This window comes from Alexandromys fortis, unplaced genomic scaffold (assembly GCF_014885135.2).
Source record: "Alexandromys fortis isolate MF-2015 unplaced genomic scaffold, M_Fortis_MF-2015_v1.1 scaffold_36, whole genome shotgun sequence".
Classification (NCBI taxonomy): domain Eukaryota; kingdom Metazoa; phylum Chordata; class Mammalia; order Rodentia; family Cricetidae; genus Alexandromys; species Alexandromys fortis.
Genome location: NW_026067915.1, coordinates 7,494,256 through 7,508,781, shown reverse-complemented (window position 1 = coordinate 7,508,781; position 14,526 = coordinate 7,494,256). Strand labels below are relative to the sequence as shown.

The following is a 14,526-nucleotide window of genomic DNA, read 5'->3' as shown; positions in this document are numbered from 1 at the left end:
ACCTGGTGCCTACAGAGATCAGAAGAGAATGTTGAATGAGTTGCTGTGTGGGTGGCTAGGAATCAAATCTGGGTCCTCTACAATAGCAGCAGGTGCTCATAGCCATTTATTTTGTGTTCATGTGTGTGCCACAATGCTCATGTGGGTTCTGAGGGTCAAGCTCAGGTTGTCAGGTTTAACGATAAAGTACTTTTATTCATTGAGTAATCTACTGGCTCAGTCTTTTGTAACTTGATGCTGTTATCCAGGAGGTATTCAATAAACACCTTTTGTATAGAGCTTACCATATTTGGCATTATAGGTAAAAATGAAGGTCCCTGATCTTGAAGATTTTGTATTCTGGTTAAATACCTTAATATAAGGTTTGGGTTTTTGTTGTTGTTGCTTTGTTGTTTTAGAATGGTAGTGAGTAAAATTCTATGGATACCACAGGGACTCTTGAAATGTTACTGGAATATCATTTTGGGTTTCAAAGGCTTTCAGAGATATGAGTGTGCTGAGCCCTGCCTAAACGCAGGGCCAAATGGGTATAAAGGGCACAGCTTACAGTGTTAGGAGAACTGGACTGTTAGGATGCTTCTTTTCTGTGTCAGTTTGCTGTAGATTGGGCATGGTGGGCCAAGGAGCAATGGAGGGAACTGTGTGTTTCAGCCAAGCCCCAATGTCAGTTCTGAGATTCAGAGTAACTGGGAAGGAAAGCATTTCATGATTTTCCTCTTCACTTATTATTTAGAAGTATCTGTGTTATACACATTTTGATGAAAACATTTTGGTTTTTCTGAGAATAAAACCAATATATGACATTTATTAACAATTGTGAAATAAACTGAATAAAATCCTTGTTAATCTTATTTCTCAGTTGAATCTTGAAAATACTCTTTTCCAGTTGTGGAGTAATGCCAGCAAGAAAGAGCAGACAGAGCACTTTTGGAGCCTAAAAATGAAGTGGGACAAATACACACAAATAGTTCAGAATCAAGAAAAATAGAAACAGCCGTTCAAACTGATTTTTTTCTAAACTAAAAAATCCTATGAATTTTTAGTTAAAATGAAGGAAATTGATCAGAAGGATGACCAGCTTTCTAAGGAGTTTTGGTTTTCAATAATATTCTTTGATGAGATAGCTGTGAAAGGTTCTACTTGCTTAACCTTCCTGATTCTAGCACTGTAGAAAGGCTGTAGGACACTGCTAGTTTGGACTTGGGATGGATGTGAGACTTTAGTTTCTTTTCTTCAGTCAAGCCCTGTGTCCTCTAAATGCAAGGTCTGTTTTTCACTAGATATTGTTATTCCTGGACTCAACAGCTCCACAGATGTTCAAGCAAGAATCAATGCTGGTGAGAGCATCCATATCATCCGGGGGACGAAAGGTGAGAGCCTAGTCAAGGGCCTTTGTCTGAGAGTACTAAGCTGAGAATCAGAATAAACACGGTTTAATCTAGAGAGGGCATAGGAATCATCCCATAAGAGCGTCGCAGTTGGGAGAAACGTGAGAACATGGCATTTCTATGAGCTGACATTGAACTTCAAGGGTATCTGTCAGTAACTTGAAAGAAGAAATTGGGGGGTTGGAGAGATGGCTCAGTGGTTAAGAGCACTGCCTGTTCTTCCAAAGGTCCTGAGTTCAATTCCCAGCAACAACATGGTGCCTCACAACCATCTGTAATGAGGTCTGGTGCCCTCTTCTGACCTTCAGGCATATACACAGACAGAATATTGTATACATAATAAATAAATAAATATTTTTAAAAAAAGAAATTGGGGTTCCCATGTTTCTGTATCTTTTGTTTTTATGGGAAATCTTGGAGTGAATGTGCATAGCTATAAAGAGAGCAAACTGAGGGAAAGAGGGTAGCAGGTTGTAGGCAGCGTGTGCCGCTGTGTCATTTACATACAATTTCTTTGAGCCAGGGTGGTGGTTCCAAGCTAGGAAATATATGCTGCTCATGAATTAGTGCAGATACTAATTGTGCATTGCACAACAGAATTTTTAGTGTGATAATTTTAAAAAGTCCAATATGATGATGGGCGCACACCTTCAATCCCAGCACCCTGGAGGCAGAGGCAGGCAGATCTCTGTGAGTTCGAGACCAGCCTGGTCTATATAGTGAATTCAAGGAAAGCCAGAGCTATGTAGTGAGACCCTATGTCAAAAAACAAAACAAACAAAAAACAATCAAGGTGGTTTAGTGCCTTGTAGAAACAGACTACAGGTCTTGAATTAACCCAACCAAGCAATAGAGGATACTGAAGCATAACAGTCCATTTTCCAGACCAGGAAGAGAATCTGGGCTAGAGTGCCCGAGAGCACAAAGCTTGCTTTTCACAGGTCCTGTGCACGTCTCCCATTGATTGTTACTTTCTGGAGTGATTACCTGTATTCTTCTCTAGATGTTAATGTGGTAGATTTAGCAATCAATATTTACAGAAAAAAAAAATGAGTCGTTTTGAATCTAGACTTTAATCCTGTCCTTATTGCGGGTGTCTTGTGGGATAGGATTGAGATCTTAACTTTATAGGCACTTCCCAGCCCATGATGCCTGGAGTTTCTCAGGGTTGGCTATAGTTAATGCAGGATCCTAACAGTTTGTCTCATATCTCTTAGGGACATACATCCGCACCAGTGATGGACGGATCTTTGCTGTCCGGGCAACTGGCAAACCAAAGGCCCCTGAAGATGGTCGGATGGCTGCCTCAGGTGTGGTGGCCTTTTACTTTCTATTGACCTATACAACATTTATTTGGTTTATTTATAATTAATGTACTTCCTAAATAAATAACATATGATTTGTAATTTAGAACATGAAAAAGGGATAGGTGATGAAAAATAAGTTTTTCTTTCCTCTTCCCAATCCTCCTTTTCGATACATGGTAAAGTTTTGTGTGTGTGCATAGAAATATAATTGTGTGCATTTTAAGTGGATAGTTTTTCTTTGCATTTTAAAAACAAATGTTAATATACCATACTTTATTGCTTTCACTCACCAGTGATAGCTCATTTCTTATCTTTTGTTCTAGACATGCCTTGCTGAAAGTTTACTGCTGATTTACACTTAGGTTATTAGTACTGGCTTGTGGGTGTATTTATGGAACACACTCCTAGAAGTAGAATTTTTGGTCAAGGGTGTATCCATGGCATATGAACAATGTTGAGGACTCTTGCCAAGTTCTCCTCAACAGAAGTGGTTTTCTTGTATCATCCTACCACTGAGATAGGAGAGCTAGACTGTCCCTAGCTTCAGTTCTAGCCTTCACTTGTGGACTAGAAGAAGGGAGCGTCTATATTCCCTGCACCAAGACCCAAGGATTATTAATTTCCCATTAATTCCTGTCTTTCCTTGCCTTCCTATTATATAAATTATTTGTAAGTTGAATATACCATGCTATTTTATCTATAAATACTTCAATATACATCTCTTAAGATTAAGGACATTCTCTGGGTGATGGTGTTGCACACCTTTAATCCCAGCACTTGGGAGGTAGAGGCAGGTGGATCTCTATGAGTTCAAGGCTAGCCTGATCTACAAAGTGAGTTCCAGGACAGCCAGGCTGTTACACAGAGAAACCCTGTCTCAAAAATTAAAAAAAAAAAAAAAAAGATTAAGGGCATTTACATCCTAGCTACAACATCATAAAAGAACTAAAATAAAAGAACTAAAAAATTAACACTAATTCATAATCTTATATAACATTCAACTTTTATCCAAGTTTCCTGGTTTTCCAAATTGCTCTTCATGGCTAGATTTTCGTTCTGTCTTAAATTGGATAGGCTGTATTTTAACTTCATTTATATCTTTTTATCCCTTGGTCAATAACTGTTGCTCCCAGAAAAAAATCTGACTAGTTAGTTTTAAGAGAAATTTGTAGCTGGGAATGGTGGTTCACATCTTTAAACCCAGTATTCAGAAGCAGAGGCAGGCAGATCTCTGTGAGTTTGAGACCAACCTGGTCTACATAGTAAGTTACAGGTCAGGCAGCTATACACAATGAGACCTGGTCTCCAAAAAGGGGAAAATCTTCCCAGTATTTCATAGGATTCATTTGTAGAGTTGTTCAGACAGAGGAAGGTGCAGGAAGGTTACATGTCCTTTCATGGGTAGACTTGCACATTAATTTTGTTGTTGTTGTTGTTGCTATGAGAGAATACTTGGCAAGAAGAAACTTAAAGGAGGAAAGGTTTAGTTTGGCTAAAGTTCAAGGGAATACAGTTCAGAAGGAAGACATGGCCGCAGAAGTTGAGGCAGCTTCTCACCTATGTGCACAGTCAGGACACAGTAACAAACAGGAGTGCTCAGCTCACTTTCTCCTCCTTCTCTCACACCCTAACCCATGGAGTGACGCTGCTGCTCACTTAAGATGGGTCTCCCTGACTCAGTTAGCTTAATCTAGAAACTCTCACAGACATGCCCAGAAATCTGTCTCCTATGTTTTTCTTGATCGTGGTCAAGTTGATCGTCAGTATTAACCATCACAACTTGTTTCTGGAATCAAAAGATTTCTGTCTTTGAGACTAGAGAAAGTTGACTGGATGACATTTAAATATCAAACAGTGAGAATTTGGGGACCACATTATAAGATTTATTCTTCATAGAATTGTTTTTCCCTTTCCATTCTGGTTTCATTTACCTGTGTTTTCTCTCCAGGTTCCCAGGGGCCTCCTCTTGCATCCACAAGCAATGGCAGACACAGTGCCTCATCACCCAAAGCCCCTGATCCTGAGGGGCTGGCCAGGCCCGTCTCTCCTGACAGCCCAGAAATCATCAGTGAGCTTCAGCAGTATGCAGATGTGGCCGCTGCTCGGGAATCCCGCCAGAACTCCCCCAGCATCAGTACCGCCCTGCCTGGCCCCCCAGCCCAACTTATGGACAGTAGCACCATTCCTGGGACAGCTCTTGGAACTGAGCCATGCCTTGGGGGTCATTGCCTCAATAGTTCCCTCTTGGTGACTGGCCAGCCCAGTGGTGGCAGGCACCCAGTGCTGGACTTAAGGGGCCACAAGCGAAAGTTGGCCACTCCATCTGCCACCCAGGAGTCAGTCCGTCGGCGGTCCAGGAAGGGCCATCTGCCAGCCCCCGTGCAGCCCTATGAACACGGGTATCCAGTCTCTGGCGGGTTTGCCATGCCACCCGTCTCCTTAAATCATAACCTCACCACCCCCTTCACCTCCCAGGCTGGGGAGAATTCCCTATTTATGGGCAATACCCCCTCCTACTACCAGCTGTCCAATTTGCTGGCAGATGCCCGCCTGGTGTTTCCAGTGACTACTGACCCTCTGGTGCCAGCAGGCCCTGTCAGTTCCTCTTCCACGGCTACCTCAGTCACTGCCAGCAACCCCTCCTTCATGCTCAACCCCTCTGTGCCAGGGATACTACCCAGCTATTCACTCCCATTCTCACAGCCACTCCTGTCCGAGCCGAGGATGTTTGCGCCTTTTCCTTCCCCTGTCTTGCCCAGCAACCTTTCTCGGGGCATGTCTGTCTACCCAGGATATATGTCCCCACATGCAGGCTACCCAGCTGGTGGCCTTCTCCGGTCCCAGGTGCCTCCATTTGACTCCCATGAGGTTGCCGAGGTGGGGTTCAGCTCCAATGATGATGAGGATAAAGATGATGATGTGATAGAGGTCACTGGGAAATAGCTAGGAAGCCCTTTCCCACCTCACTTGGGGCCCCTAGCAGGTTGCCCACCAAACTGGAAGGCAGTGAACCTGGTCTTTCTAAAAATAGGGTACTTGGCAGGAGGGAAAAGAAGACAAAGAAGAGTGGTTGGCCGTTATGGCAGGGCTCTATTGCTGTTTATTAGAAGATGAAAAAGAAAAGAAAAAACCCAGAAACCCCAGCAGAGCTGCAATAGTGGGAAATCAGGGACCGAAAACAGGGATGGAGGGGTAGAGCAACCTGCCTCTTCCTTCCTGCCTTGCTTATGCTGTCTGCTCATTTGCCCATCTGAGTGTAGAAGAGCTCATATCCCTTTTTGCCTTTGGGAACATCTCTCCCAAGAGAGCTAGCTGCCTTACTGAGTGTCTTAGTTTGGCCTGGGATGGGAGAAGAGAGAGGGGGAATGAGGAAGATGAGGGCGGGCGTGGGAAACAGACTGAGATTCCATGTGAAGTGGTATCTTTTTAGGAGGTAGGAAGGAAGCAGAACAGGTGTGTGTGTGTGTGTGTGTGTGTGTGTGTGTGAGAGAGAGAGAGAGAGAGAGACTACACACATATGTATGTAGCAGAATGGATCAAGGTGGGAGGGGAGGGAGGGGAAAAGTAAGGTAAAGTAAAGAAATGAACTTTTCTTTTTTAAAGTGTAGATCAGAGTGTGGTGGTTTATGGCTACTCACTTGAACATCACTTGAGTCCTGGAGAAGAGCCGTGGGCATCATTTCCTTCCAGACAGGCAAAGAAGGCCATGCTAACTCGAGGCCCTAGTTTTCGGAGTCACGTGTTTAAGTTGAGGGGCAATCATGAGAAAGGGAGCATTTCCAGTCTCCTACTCTCCCCAGTGGTCATCTCTGAGTAGATGTCTCTTTCCATACAGGCTAGACATACAGGCTGCAGTGAGGTTGAGTTATGTCGTGGTTAGAAAAGACATGCTTCACCAGGGCAGATCCAAGCCCTTCTCTCTCCCTCCCTGTTAGAGAGCTCCATGTTAATTTATTTCTTACGGGCAATTATTTATTATCTTCATTTGGGGCAAGGGTGGTAGGGGGAGGTTATAAGAAAGATAGGAGATAGTAAAGGAAGTTCTAAGATATTCCAGACCCCCTAGCTGCTGGTGGATTAAAAAAAAAAAAGTTTCAGATGGACGGTGAATTAATTAACCAGGGGATGAGAATTAGAATTAACCAAGAGTTAAAGCGACTGTGTTGTGGGGAAGTAGCCTCTCAGGAAAATCAGGGTGCCCTGAGACTGGCTAGTTGGGGGTGGTGAGACTCATTCCACAGAAATTGAAACTTGGGATCATGGACTTTGCTACTGGGAAGTAAGTAACCTCCACGTTTGAACTGTTATCTTCTATGATGATTTTACAGGCCAGTTCTCTCTGCTGAATAGTGAAACTGGATAGGTAGTTGCCGGGTTGAGGTAATGGACTATTGGTTTCCAGTTGGGAATTGTCTTGGCTTCCTCAGCATATTAGGGGGTCAGTGTGGGCCTGATTTCTGTTGCCTCCATCTTCTCTGAAGGGTGTGGGGAAGCCCTTCCATTGTCTGGCTTTTGTTTTAGAACACATGACTTATTCTGGTCTCCCTCCCTATTCTAAATGCGAGGGCAGGAGTTTCTAGTGCTTAAACATAAACACTGGCTGTTTCTTGGTGTGTACTGTGTCCTATAGCTCCCCTGCCCCCGAATATTTCCAGGCAGTTCTTTGTGATGAATAACACACATGATGGTGCCTGACTTTCCCACCTTTCCTTGGCTCCAACCTGATTGGGCAACTGCTAAATCTGCCTCTTAGTCCAATATGCATCTTAACTTGCAACTCTTGACTAGTGGCTTCCATTGTTGGGGGAGGAGGGAGCTTTAAGGCAGATACTGGGGTTTTCTCAGACAGGGAGATGCTGATGGGGTATGTTGTATGTTGTGTGTGTACTGCCCAGAACACCAAAAGTGGACTTTATGTTTTCATACGCACCCTGTCAGACACTGAACTCTTCTACTCATAGAAGCCTTAGATCTACAATTTAGCTATGCAAATTATTTTAATAACTTAAAATAGCAGTTCCAATCAGTGCTTTCTCTGAAATGTAGCCCAAAAATAGATAGTTGAGGCATTTTAATTGGAGTGGGCTCTTAGGTTGAAGCTGGCGCAGTGTGAGCGAGCTAGTCCTGATCTCTGTAATTTGAAAAACACACACAGAACTTGGGTTACATCAATGCCTCTGGAACACTGAGCTCCCAGAGTTGTGTGTGTTAGCTGTGTCTGTGTTTATGTCTGTGTGTGTATTATATAGATGCCTCTCATACCTTGGAACACTGAGCTCCCAGAGGGGCTGTGTGTGTGTGTGTGTCAAGTGTGTCTGTATTTATGTCTTTGTGGGTACATGGATGCCTCTCAGACCTTGGAACATTGAGCTCCTAGAGGTTGCATGTATCTGTGTCAAGTGTGTCTGTGTTTGTTACATGGGTGCCTCTCAAACCTTGGAACACTGAGCTCCCAGACTTGTATGTCTGTGTGTATTCCTTGCCAGCCAGGGAAGTGGGTGTTTCTGTGTTCACAAATAGGAAATCACTAGAAATCATTTCAGTAGGGAACTGAAACCAGTCAGTTTTTAAGCTGCCAGGAAGTAAATGGGTATTCTGAGAGATGGCATGTGTCTGTCCTACACGCTGTCATTCCAGGACTTTGAACTCACTTCAGCTTAGCAGAGGCCATAACTCTAGGCAAGGCTTCTGGTTAAAAAAGGCTTTTTGTGATAATGTGCAGCTTCTGTTGCATAGCGGTGGAATGAGAGCATGGGAGATTGAATTGCCTGTTGATTCCGTGGACTTTGGCACCTGTACCTCCCATCCAACAAGTCTAAAATATTTGGCTTTTCCTGTGGGCTAGTGGGGAAATGTGCATGCACAGCAAACATGAGCATGTGATGAGGGGCGTAGGGAATGTACAGTTAGTACTGTACTTAGATTGGAAACACTTGATAAGGGGACCTGTTGGCCTATGCTTGGAATCCTAGCCCTCAAGAAGCTGAGGAAGGAAGATCAGCCTGGTCTACGCACACAGTGAGACCCTGGGCAAAGGCAGACAAAGATCAGACTCATGCATTTTCTCTTCACTAGTTCTATTTATCTTTCATGGAATGTTTTGAAAGTTCTCTCAAGTCCAATCATTCTGGTGTATTCTAAATTCTGATTCTAGGGAACACTACTAAATGATGCAGGATGACACTTGAGATACTTGATTCCCTTTTCTTAGTCTGTATCCCCTCTGGTAGGAATGGAGTAGCTATTCAAGAAAGGAAGTACATGACCCCTGTTGGGTCAGATCCTTCTTGATAAGCATCTTTGAAGTCCTCGACCCTTTGAGTTATGCTACTTAAGTATCTATTGTTTCCTGGCTTAAAGATAATGCTGGCTGGTCCTTGGAACTCTTTTCTAGGAGTTTATGTGTACATTATATATTTGTGACTTACAGCTAAAAATGAAGTTCCTCACTCTGGGAGCATGAAGCAAAGAGCTGATTAGTTGAAACAAAGCATGAGCCATATAGATGGGACTGCTGGTAGCAAGCAGTCAGTATCTTTAAGCCTGACATTTTTTGCTCTGGAACTGAATACTCCCATGGGTGAAGATTTTCTGGAGGCTTTACATTCCTTGTTCCTAGACAGACTCTTGGCATCCCCCTTCCCTTTGGTTTCTACATGGCCAGACCTGAGACATGGCTTTCTGTGCATTCAACTAGGTTGCTCTCTCCCCATCACAGATGCTGAGAGAAGTCACCCTTCCTCCAAAGGATGACTGTGGCTCCTCTGCTGACTAATTCCCAGGAAATCAGCACCTCCAGGCTGAGCTGAAAGTGCTGTGCTCTGCCCATTGCTCACCATCAGATTCCGTTTCCTTTACACTGACCTTTGCCCCTGTGTCTTCAAGTTGCTGTGATCCTAAATGTCTGTTCTGTGCCACTAGCTTGGCTCTAGGCCTTTTACGAATACCTGAGTCCTATAATGATGAACTAAGAAGGCAGTGTCCACCCTCTTTGCTTTTCAGGGACCCAAGTCTGCGCCTTTCCCCTGCCACAAGTCTGTTTGCTATAGTCACCTAGTGTGCTGGGGAGAGATAGCCAGGCAGACTGCATAATCTACAATGTAGAGGGCTGAGGGAGGTTTGGGCACTCTGCTACCACTACTAGGATGATGTTCAGATGAGAGGGGACCTCATACTGTGACCTGACCCAGGACCCTCCCTGGAAGAGAGTTCAGCCCAGCTGTGTTTGAGTGTGTGTGTGTGTGTGTGTATGCGTCTGCATGTGTGTGTGCTCATGTGCACTGTGGTGTAAAATGACTGTTATCTGGTTGTGTAACTCAGGGTAGGCTGGGGACTCACCAGAAGAATCCCTCCAGCCTGCCCAAGACAGGTTTTTTCCTTGTACCCTCTTCAGAGGGATCAGAGAGAGGGTCCAGGTGGGTTGAAGGGGTTGTAATGGATAACCACTAAGGCCACACTGCTGCCAGAGGAGTTGGGGGAGGTGGGAGGAGATGGGTTGCCCCAAGGCCCTGGTACCTGGCTTTAGTTTTCTGTCTTCTTTCCTCAGGACGCCCCTGAGGCCCGGGACCCATGCCTGGCTTAGAGGACCATCTGTGGCTGGTGATCCAGCTGCTAGTGTGATCATGGGCTTCCCTCTCTCTCAGCAGGGCAGGCACTTCTGCCCCAGAGACTGGGCAACTGGCTGTTTCTATGACGTATTTATTTTTACTTGTGTTTCATGTCACTTTTTTAAAAAAGCAAACAGAACAATTGTAAGTCAGTATAACTGCCTATCAGTTTTCTTTATTTCTCTTTTTGTAAAATAAAATTTAAACTCGAGATGTTGTTTGATCAAGCAGTTGTCTGGCCAGCAGCTTAGCTGGGTGGTGACAAAAGGACGATCACAGAACAACGGGCACGTGGGTAGCACAGGCTGCTAACAGGTCCTGTAGGCAGTGTCACTCACTGGGCTTTTCCTATTTTTGCACCCGAAAATGGTTGAGTGCTCCTGCATTTCCAGGCTCCTGGTAGGACAATGGAGCAGATTTGGAGTTGCTAAAGCTAGTTAGTCCTCAGCTGTGGAGCGTCCTGTGGAGGCAGCCCTTTTCTAGGCCGAGTGGCTCAGGACTGAACTAGCTTCAATCCTTCAGATGGTGGGGCTGGCAGACGTGGGTAACATTTTAACTGTGTGAGTATTCTCTGACGGAGTTAGACTGGCTATAACAGGTTTTGGAAAGCAAGAGGTGGGGAGGAAAGACAATTCCATCTACCTCCATAAATTTAATTATTTTAAGATAAGGAGCCTGGGGGAGGGATATTCTCAGGCAGTTTACACAGAACGAAAGAGCCTCAGTTGGTGATTCCTGGGAAAGAGGAAGGGCAGGTCTAGGTTTGGGGTAGGGTAGGATAGGTTGCGACATGAGAAGAGGTGAGCTGATCTGAGACGTGTCAGAAGTGTAGAAAGGGTCTTGCAAAGGCGTCTGCTTCCCCCTAGTGGCCACCCGATAATTGGCATTGTTGGAAACACTGGGAGATGAAGCTTGATGGGCTGATCACCAGATGCAGGCCAACTCTCCCACAGAACTCCTGGGACACTCCAGGCTAGAGGAAGTGAGCAGAGAGAACAAGATGAGGAAAGGGTGTCTTCTGGCAATGGTTTCCTGAGAGCCTAATCAACCTCTGAGAAACAGAATTAACCATGGGCCCTGAAGGCAAAGGCTGTCCCTGAACCTGGATCATGTGCCCCTTTTGTGTCTCAACTATATCTGGTATACAGTCCCTCTGCTCGAAGCAGCCAATCATTGTCCTTGTTCGATGTTCACAGGTAAAACAGCTATAATTACCTTCCTGCTGGCCCTACCCTGGAGATTTTTCAATAACCACCCTGCCAGGCAGACTGTCCAGAGCACTGGATGAAGCTCAAGATCAGGTTACCCCATGACTGCTGACTTTTCCCGAAGTCATCTTCCTGTTATACTCTTTGGGGTGATCATCATTCCAAATAACTACCTTGTCAGAAGCACCAGGATAGTCCTTGGACCAGCCTGTCTTGCAGCAAAATTTATGAACAGCCAAGTTTACAAGCATAGTTACCTTCCTTACCTCCATCATAAATCTGGGCGTCTCAGTGCTTTGAGGTTTATGGGTCATCAGATACTAGCTCAAGACTGAACCTGCACTGAAGGGGCTTGCACTTACCTATGCTATATTAAACAAATTAGACCTCCCAACAGACACATCCACAGCACTGAAGTAGAAGCTTGGGAGAAAGGCATTCCCTGAAGTGAACTGGAGGCCAGGGCTTTCATTTGGTCATTAATTGTTTCCAGCTCCTGGAACGGTCCTGATAGGAAGTGGCACTTAATAAATGTTGGATGGAGGAATGATCACTCCTCTGCTCACCAAAGATCTGATGGGTAGGTGAGGGGAGACATGGATATTTGCACTCTCTAGAGGTAGTCCAGAGCTTCTTTGTTTAGCCCCGACTGGGATTCAGCTTTCTCAGATGTAAAACTGAGCAAGTAGCCCGACCCTGCAGGGTTCCCAGGCCTCTCCTGAAGACTCAGTAAGAAGGTGGCAAGAGTTAAGTGGTACTATTGCTAAGAGGCCGACATTGCTGTGCTGATCCTCCCTAAAACGCTGCGCTTCCCCTCCCTCCTCTACTGGTTGTTGCTTGGTCACCTTCAGGAGTTCTGGTTTGTTGGAAGTAGGAATGTGTGTTGTGGGCGCTGCTATTCCAGCCAGGTGTGTATGCGGGGGGGGGGGGGGGGGGGGGGGGGGGGGGGGGGGGGGGGGGGGGGAGTTTAAAAGGCGTGCACGTTACCAAGGAGACGGGGCGGGGCAGGCCTCCGCCCACCGAGTCTGGAGCGCACGCGCCCACAGCCACGGCCACGTCCCGCCGCGAGAGGGGCGGAGCGAGCGTGAGGGGCTAGCGCGCGCAAGCTCCGCGACTGAGCAGTAACCTCCTCCGGCGCAGGTCCGCGTCCGTGGGGACGCTGTTGAGGTGAGGGCGGAGCCGGAGGCGAGGCGTTCCCATTGGGGTGTACGCCGGGGCTTCCCTCATCCTCCTTCGCGTCTGGGCCCCGTTGCCGGAACCGCCCTCTGCACCGTGTCTGGCCCACTGGCGGATCGGCCTGGTTCCCGGCCTGAAAGCGAGGGTGAGGCGGTCCTGACCTCTCGGTGCGGCCCACTGCCTCGGCTTCGGGTGCAGGCTCGCCCCGGGTCAGTGGGACTGGGGAGAACGGGCGGGGCTCACCTTTCAGCTCCGCTTCCTGGGGCCGCGCTCCTCGTCGCGACTGCAAACTTTATTGCGTCTCAGAAGTTGCAGACGTGCGTGAGGCCGGGAGGCGAGCGGGGGCTGGAAGCCGAGGGCGCGGAGTGGCGCCCTCCGGGACTCCTAGTGCCCAAGTTTGCTGGCGCAGGTCCCTTTAAGGGCCCGGCCCTCCGCAGAGCGCACGTGAGCGGCCACAGGAAGCCTGCGTCGAGCCTCAGCTCCGGCTCCGACGCTTTCGGGGCCAAGGAAGGCAAATGCCCTGGACCTCTGACGTTAGTGGAAACTGAGGCCCAAGAGAGTGCCCAAGGTCAGCAGCTGGGACTGCGTTGACGCCAAGTATGAGAGTTAGGCCCAGTGAAGATCCCACCAGATCTGACGTTGTGACTCTGGATTTGGCCTGATTTCCCCCCGGGGTCTGAGGGTGGGGTGGGCTCGCTTGTAGACATCCCGTCCAGTGGGCTTTCACTGGAAAGGGGTTGCTCAGGGCCTGGTGTCCTGCTTGGCTCACTGCCTGTGTCCAGGGCTGACTTGACTGTTCGTTTCTCCCCTGTCCTCTCCCCAGCGCCGGAGCACTGGAGCCCTGCTGTTACTGGATGCTATGAGTTGCTAAGAAGTGAGCCTGGCTATTTAGGTGAGCCTCCTCATCCCATCCTTGCCTTTCTCTACTGGGTGTGGGGGAATTTGTCATACTTCTCCTTCCTAGGCTGACAAAAGCTTTGGGAGTGGGCAGAAGCGTATCGCCCCGTTTCTGAGCAGTTTGGGAAGTGGAAGGAAGAGAAAGGTTGGGAGCTAAGTAGTTCCCTTACAACAGAAGTGTGTGGCAATGCTTGTCACTCGCAAGGCAGGCTGTGGCCTAGATGCTGAGAGCTTCTAGCCTTGAGTACAGCAAGGACCAACATGGGTGAAATGCCTTTCTGGAAACCAGAGGAGAGAAACACTGGTAGTGGGTTGGAGTCAGGCTATTTGGGGTCCCAGTCCCTGTGTGTGGGTCCAAGTGGCTCTGTGCTGTACCTATGTGGCCTATGACAGGCATCTCGACTTCCAGCCACTTGTTTCCTGGTGCGCACCACCGTATTGGATTCTTCTGAGGATTAGTGAAGTGGCTGGGTTTCAACATTCAGACAGTGCCTAGGATGTATTAAGTACTGGGTGGAAGAGTTGTTAGCATATTATCAGAAAGGAATTGAAACGAACTGGAGCCAAGGATGAGCAGGGCAGAGAAGGCAAACAGAAAAGATAATGAAACTTCTAGGCAAGAGTACAAGATGCACGAGACCAGTGGGAGGCACCTCAGTGTCCTGACATGAGTTCAGAAATACTCTTCCTTCTTTGTACGCCAGTTCTGTCTGCCCATTGACTCCAGAAACAAACTGAGCATATCTTATACTCAGAAACTTCAGGGGGGGGAAAAATCCATTTAGCTAAGTTTTCTATAGGGCTAAAGCATTGCCTTTTCAGCTTGAAAACCCTTTACTTTTTAAATAGGATTTTTAAAATTCAATTGTATTTCTTACGTGTGTGGATGGTTTTCCACATAGGTATGTCTGTGTATCACTTGCATGTCTGATGCCTTTGGGTG

General features: G+C 46.8%; 2 protein-coding genes and 1 long non-coding RNA gene across 9 annotated transcripts in view; 2 read left to right on the top strand and 1 right to left on the bottom strand.

Annotated features, from left to right (window-relative positions):
• Rad54l2 (RAD54 like 2) overlaps positions 1-10,513 on the top strand; it is a 92,326-nt gene extending 81,813 nt beyond the window's left edge. Inside the window, exons 20-22 of the mRNA XM_050139676.1 lie at positions 1,281-1,370; positions 2,606-2,698; positions 4,644-10,513. Coding sequence (XP_049995633.1) covers positions 1,281-1,370; positions 2,606-2,698; positions 4,644-5,638 — 1,178 coding nt within the window. The 3' untranslated portion in view covers positions 5,639-10,513. The remainder of the gene's footprint in view (positions 1-1,280; positions 1,371-2,605; positions 2,699-4,643) is intronic.
• Positions 10,452-13,066, bottom strand: LOC126500055 (uncharacterized). Its single transcript, XR_007591236.1, has 3 exons — positions 12,930-13,066; positions 12,637-12,819; positions 10,452-11,275 (listed from the first exon to the last, which is right to left on the bottom strand). It is a non-coding gene; the product is annotated as an uncharacterized lncRNA (long non-coding RNA).
• Positions 12,550-14,526, top strand: part of Tex264 (testis expressed 264, ER-phagy receptor) — a 28,670-nt gene continuing 26,693 nt past the window's right edge. For 2 of the 7 annotated variants that reach the window (XM_050139683.1, XM_050139677.1), the window contains exons 1-2: positions 12,684-12,831; positions 13,510-13,578. The gene's annotated coding sequence lies outside the window, so the exon portion shown is untranslated. The other 5 variants (XM_050139678.1, XM_050139681.1, XM_050139680.1 and 2 more) reach the window with 5 other exon arrangements.